We start from the raw sequence: 6,000 nt of genomic DNA, 5'->3' as shown, positions 1-6,000 counted from the left end.
GTAGACCAGGCTGGCCTCAAACTCCCTAGATCCACCCACCTCTGCCTCCTGAGTGCTGGGATTAAAGGCATGCAGCACTGCATCCTGCTCTTGTTGGATCTTTCTATGAGCAGCCTCTATAACTACCAACAGGCAGGAAAGATGCTTTGCTGGGAGTGCCTCAGAGCCAAAATTATGTACTTCAGAGAATTTTCCTCATGCTGGAGAGCGCTCAGTATGGAAACTGGCAAAAGCCTGAGTTTTAAGCAGTTAGGCCAAGGCAAATGCCCTAAAGTGATGGGAGAGGTCATTCTGTAAATGTTTCTCATGCTGGTTAATGAATAAAGCACTGTTGGCCAATAGGAAAGGAAGATAGGAGGGGCTAGGAGATAAAGAGAAAATAGGAAGTAGTAAGTAAGGGTCAAGATGGAGAGTCTGGAGAGAACAGAACCGCCATTCCTCCGCTCTCGGGAAGACCACATGGAAATACATAGAAATGGGTTAATAATTAAGATAGAGCTAGCCAATAAGAAACTAGTAACAGGCCAACAGGATTATATCAAATACAGAGTCTCTGTGTGTTAATTGGGGCAGGCGGCGGCGGGACAAGACTGGCAGCAGGAGAAAAAACCATACCCATTACACTAAAGTGCCATCAAAACTCAGCCTCCACAGGCATCCCAAAGTGCATTCAAAGGGCAGTAGCTCAAAGATACAGGCTCAGTATATGGCTGCCTAATATGGACCAGGCTGAGGGTAGGGGAAGTGGTTTGAACAAGAAGTCAAGAGAGGGATTAGAGAGCTGGCTCAGCACTTGCTGCTGTCTCAGAAGACCTGGGTTCAGGTCCCAGCCCTTACATGGCAGCTCACAACTATCAATGACCCCTGCTCCAGAGAGTTACACATGATGCACAGAAACTTACGAAGGAATAAATACACAAATATTAAAGATGAGGCAAAGAAGGCTGGTATTCAGTATAGATTATCACCTTCCAAAAGCTGCCTCCTTAGCCTGATGGTCCTTACTGAGGGTTTGTCACCAAGATTTGACTTGTGCCCCCACCACTACCACCAAGAGAGACTGCTGAGGATAGGCTTCAGATGCCCCCTCCTTTTAAAATTATTCAAGTTTTTAATTACATTTTTATTCTTACAGTCATGTGTACTTATATGTACATGTGCAGGCATGTGCCATAGCATACATGTGACAGAGACAGCTTGTCAGGATTAATAGTGTCTCTTTCTGTCATATGGCTCCCAGGGATCAAATTCAGGTCATCAGGCTTAGAGGCAGGAGCGTTTGCCTGCTAAGATATTTCACCAGACTGTCCTCTCTGTTTTATACCCTGGAATTGACCATAGGCATAGGATGACAGAAAGTGTCCTTGAATGCAAGCCTGGGCACATTGTTTTTCTCTGTCCCTAGAACACAGCCACTCAGGTTAACTAGACAAGTATTTATTGAAAAGCACTTGTACAAGGTCTTGTACTGAACACTTAGTGTTCTCTCGGAGCTTAAAGATCCTACTCCAACAGAGCTGGAAAAAGAGGAAGGCAGCCAGAGGGCCCAGTTGTAGTCACTACTCTTTTTACACCCAGTTGTAATTTATGACCATCAATCCACATCTTAAACCCACTTCTGCCATCGAGGGGAGCAGGGCCAGGCCCAGGGAAAGATGCACAGTTGAGCCCTTGCTCTCACCAAGGGTAGGTCTGGGCAAGTCTTAGAGGGTCTGGCTTGGGGTACAGAGGAAGAACAACCCTCATGGCCACTGGTCTCCCAGATGACTCTTTTCCTCCATTTGCTCCCCACGCTCCTCCTCAGGGAACTGGAAGCTGCAAGCATCATCGGCTGGTGGTAGCTGCACCTCCAAGAGTGGCTGGGTCTCTGTAGTAAAAATATGGTCAGCAAGTAGCCTGAGACACGTTTCCCCTTCCCAGGGACACAACTGACCTCGGGGACACATGTGCTGCCTCCTTAGCTGCCATATTTGCAGGCAGAGCTGGGCTATGGTTAGGAAGAGAATACAGGCAGCCATGGCCAGGAAGATGACAGCCAAATGGCCATGTTGCTCAGTGGGCAGTGGCTCCGGAATGCACACGGCATTGTGAGTCTTGTTCCCGGGGAACATGGTGAGAAATCCAAACTGGGCACAGCTAGGACACAGACACAGACACCGTCAGGCTTGGTTACCCAAGCAGCCACACTAGAAGGACTGTTGTCCTCTGAGCTGTTTGGGAGATGAATGGGGGCCCTCGGGGGTTGCTACAAGGAAGGGAGGGGGATAGGCTTCCTCAGAATGGGCCTAGCCTACTCATTTAGGACTTACTCGGCCCAAGGTCTGCAGTGGCCCTCACGACCTGCGGAGAAGGTGCCCATGGCACAGTCAACACACTCGAAGCCAAACTTAATATTCCCTGTGGATAGACAGACAGACTATAGGTTCTACTGAGGTTACAGAGGAAGGAGTCAGACTAGGGTCTATCAGTCCACCAGGTCTAATGTCTATTCCAGGACTAAAATGACACATCAGTCCCTCTGAAGATGGATAGGATTGGTGACAAGGCCTGGCCATATTCAGAGTAACAACCTGAGAGCAGACCAGCACACAGGCAGTCCCCATGGCCTCTCACCAACCTTGAGAAGACATCAGTACCCTCATTATGATAGAGAATCCCAGGTTAATAGGAAGAATGGCTCAGGTATCCTGGACCAATTGGCCCACCTATCCCTTCTAGAATCTAGAATGCAGGTCCCTGCCTACCCAGAGGATATGCCCATGAGCCCTATGTGCAAGCATTCTTACATGCCTACACATGCTCACAAGGCATCTATACCAGTTTGACTCTAGGCTAAACTCATGGATAGCTTGGGGACATCTGTGGCCTTCAGCAGTCTCCCAGGGACATACCATGAGGCTGCACCTTCTGGCCTGGTTGGCAGGGGTGGTGTTTGCAGGTCTTGCACTGAGGGTCTTCACAGTGGTACTCCGGCATGACACATATACAGTCTCCTTCAGGACAGGCCTCCTTGTCTTGGCAAGAATAAGCACCTCAGCAATTAGGCAGAGCCTCCTTTCCCTCTTCAGAGCTCCTACTGGTCCTTCAAGTGGTTAGGGTGCGAGGCTTCCATCCTTAATCAATCCCAGTACAAGGCCCTAGGCTTTTTCCAGCTCAGTGTTCCATCTGAGATGGCTGCCTGCTAATACATAAACCTCCTACTGCTCTGAAGCCATGGCTTCACAAGTTCTATTAAATATGGGAGTCACCTGGGGCTTCCTAAGGTCCCTGGGCCCGTGCTGCCTCATTCCTACCCTATATTGTCCCTCAGGGCAATAGGAACACCTCAGCAGCTGTCTTCACTGCTGTCCACATCTCTATCACAGAGACATGGGCCTTGGACCCCAGATCTCTCTTAAGGAAGAAGTTTCCAGCCCTGTTGCTCCTGCTCCCATACTTCTGATCTTGAACAACTGGGTCAGATGGACCTCTACCTCCTTCTCAGTTCCAGACTCAAGGCTCTAGACATGGAAAGTTTGCCTTCCCACTCATATGTGCCCTATGCCCACCCTCCTTGTGTGAGTGCTGCACATCCTGGCTCCCACCCCCCTCCCTGTCCTACCTGGAGCACACAGGTTGCAGCAGCGTGCATTGGTGCCAGTCCCACGCTGGAAGCTTCTGGGGCCACAGCTAGGCTCCTCAGCCAGGCTCTGCTGACCTAGGTCCAGCATACAAACAAGTGAGACCCCACACAGCATGGCCCACACTCTCATATTGCTTCTCCCGAGTCTTCTTCCTGTTGGCTGATTTTTAGCAGTCCCCAACCTGCTCCAGCGTGCCTTGTCCCGCCCCTGCCCCTGCCCCCACCCCTCAGTTGGGTTACAGGCCAGGCTCCACCTCCATCTTCCGGCAGGGGCAGACTTGTGGTGCTTGTAACAGCCTTCTGTAAAGTATGCAACAAAGCTATCTCATCTTCCTTGACATCTCCTGAACCCCAACAAGCCCCTCCCAACTCCAGCATACCCACCCTGGCTAGACTGCAGAGGAAAAGGGTCCCCTATTCGCACATGCTGCTGCCGCCACTCCCTTCGTTGTTGCATGAAATTCCCCCTTTCCAGAGAAGCTTCCTGGCTTGAGAAACTAGGAGAGCCAGTGAGGGGAGTCCAGAGCATATACCATTGCCTTTCAGAGAAGGTCATCATAAACTGGGCATTCCTAGCAGGCACATGAAGCCAAGGGCAGTATGGCCTGCCCAGATCCAGCCCTGGCAGTTCCACTTTGGATCTCTGGAGCCACTTTTGTTCACCTCCTCTCACAATTCTAAACAATGGGAAGGGAGTTCCTGACAGGAGCCCTTCAGACCTCCTCCTCATGGTGAGACCATCCTATCTTTCTGAACCTCAGTTTCTCCATGTGGTCACTAGCCTCTCTGGTTTTGTCTTGTTTTGCTGTTTGTTTGGTTTTTGTTTGGTTCTTTGAGACAGGGTTTCTCTGTGTAGCTTTGGAGTCTGTCCTGGAACTAGCTCTTGTAGATCAGGCTGATCTCGAACTCACAGAGATCTATCTGCCTCTGCCTCTGCCTCCCAAGTGCTGGAGTTAAAGGTGTGTGCCACCACCACCCAGCGCCTCTCTGGATTTTTGAGCCTTACTTTCCCCACATCTTCCAGCTGAAGTTAAGTACAGGGAAACATGGTGAGGACTTTTGGGAGTATAGGGGTGAGCATGGGCATCTCAGGATATAACTGTGGTTGTATCCACAAGTGGGAGGTGTGAAGACCATTGCAATTGTGGAAACCCTAGGAAACCTGGCCTGACACTCTTTTAAGTTACCACTGGAGGAGGATGAGGAAGTAGGAAATGTCAGAAGTTACCTGTTATTCTCTGGCCTCAGGTGTGTAAGTCTCCTAAGAGGCAGCCCTGGTCACTGCAGGGTAGGGAGGGGGCTCTACTCCACTCTAGGCCAACCTCAGCAGAACCTCTTCTTTGAGAAACAAAGAGCTCCTGGACAGGGAGGTGGGTCTGAGTACAAGGGCAGAAGTAAAACCATGTACCTGACTCTACATAAGGTGTTGAGGGCAGTATTGGCTATGTTCCTAACTATTAAAAAAAAAAAATTTAGTGGTGCTCACTTTGGTAGCAGATATTTAAAAAAAAAAAAACTGGAATAATGCAAAGATTAACATGGCCCCTGTACAAGGATGACACAAAAACTTGTAAAGCGTTCGATATTTGTGGCTGGACATAGTGGTGCACACCTTTATTCATAGCACTTGTGAGGAAGAGGTGGGTGGATATATATAAGTTCGAGGCCAGTCTTGTCTACAGAGTGAGTTCCAGGACAACCAGAATTATGGAGAGAGATCATGTCTTAAACAAATAAACAAACTAATAAAAACCTAAGAGGTCAGTCAGGACCATGCCTTCATAGTATCACCCCAACCCTGGTGAGCTCACAGTATACACGTGGTGTCTTCTGCCAGCCATGATATCCTCACATTGGGGACCCCTGTTCTCTAGGCAATGGCCTCTTCCACAGGGGAGCGATAACAAAGCATTGACTCACCCCTAAAACACTGCCATGCAAGTCCCATGGGGATTTCGGCCTTGGTGTTGTGTCTGAGCTCAGTCAAGGGCAAGGTCTGCTTGATATAAACTTGCAAGGCTACAAGCTGTTAGTGAGCTCCATAGAGGTTCTTTCCAGGAGACACAGTGCTCTTTTGCCAACCACACACAGACCACAAAGATCAAATGACACAGGTCATATACCTGGGGAGAAGTTTTCAAGCAGATGACATCAGTAAATGTCAGCACCTATGTCAGACTTCCTGTCCTACCCCTTCTGGATACCCTGCAAGAGACTCCCGAGCATGAGCAGCTTCCATAACTTGGTGGTGGGCAGAGGTGATTTTTATCTGCTTGCTGCTATCACCTTTATTTTATGAGCAGCTCCTTGTATTTCCATGTGGTTTTGTTTTACAGGACTTGGTGGGTATGTTCCAAGCCACAGAGGGTCCTGGCAGT

General features: G+C 49.3%; 1 protein-coding gene and 1 non-coding gene across 5 annotated transcripts; one reads left to right on the top strand and one right to left on the bottom strand.

Annotated features, from left to right (window-relative positions):
* Window positions 1–1,232: 1,232 nt before the first annotated feature.
* On the bottom strand, window positions 1,233–3,791 carry Tnfrsf18 (TNF receptor superfamily member 18). Of its 4 annotated transcripts, none has more exons than XM_051173952.1 (5): window positions 3,602–3,791; window positions 2,892–3,014; window positions 2,310–2,397; window positions 1,930–2,136; window positions 1,233–1,867 (listed from the first exon to the last, which is right to left on the bottom strand). In XM_051173952.1, exons 1-5 carry the CDS (start codon window positions 3,750–3,752, stop codon window positions 1,825–1,827), a joined length of 612 nt encoding a protein of 203 aa, XP_051029909.1. In that variant the 5' UTR covers window positions 3,753–3,791; the 3' UTR covers window positions 1,233–1,824. The 4 variants fall into 4 exon arrangements, with proteins under 4 accessions (XP_051029909.1, XP_051029911.1, XP_051029910.1 ...); XM_051173954.1 differs by having other exon boundaries at window positions 1,234–1,867; window positions 1,934–2,136; window positions 2,892–3,009; window positions 3,602–3,766; XM_051173951.1 differs by having other exon boundaries at window positions 1,235–1,867; window positions 1,934–2,136.
* A 1,317-nt stretch (window positions 3,792–5,108) lies between these two features.
* On the top strand, window positions 5,109–5,212 carry LOC127213563 (U6 spliceosomal RNA). The gene has a single exon (XR_007833653.1). It is a non-coding gene; the product is annotated as a U6 spliceosomal RNA (small nuclear RNA).
* Window positions 5,213–6,000: the final 788 nt, after the last annotated feature.

Source organism: Phodopus roborovskii, unplaced genomic scaffold, assembly GCF_943737965.1.
Source record: "Phodopus roborovskii unplaced genomic scaffold, PHOROB, whole genome shotgun sequence".
NCBI lineage: Eukaryota > Metazoa > Chordata > Mammalia > Rodentia > Cricetidae > Phodopus > Phodopus roborovskii.
The sequence above is the reverse complement of the archived record's forward strand: the minus strand, read 5'-3'. Positions and strand labels throughout refer to the sequence as shown.

Coding starts and splice junctions, on each gene's coding strand:
- Tnfrsf18 (XM_051173951.1), bottom strand. CDS start 3,752: ATGAGAGTGTGGGCCATGCTGTGTGGGGTCTCACTTGTTTGTATGCTG. Junction 3,015..3,601: donor CTGCAACCTGTGTGCTCCAG/GTAGGACAGGGA, acceptor ATTCTTGCCAAG/ACAAGGAGGCCTGTCCTGAA. Junction 2,137..2,309: donor CACTGCAGACCTTGGGCCGA/GTAAGTCCTAAA, acceptor TCTGTGTCCTAG/CTGTGCCCAGTTTGGATTTC.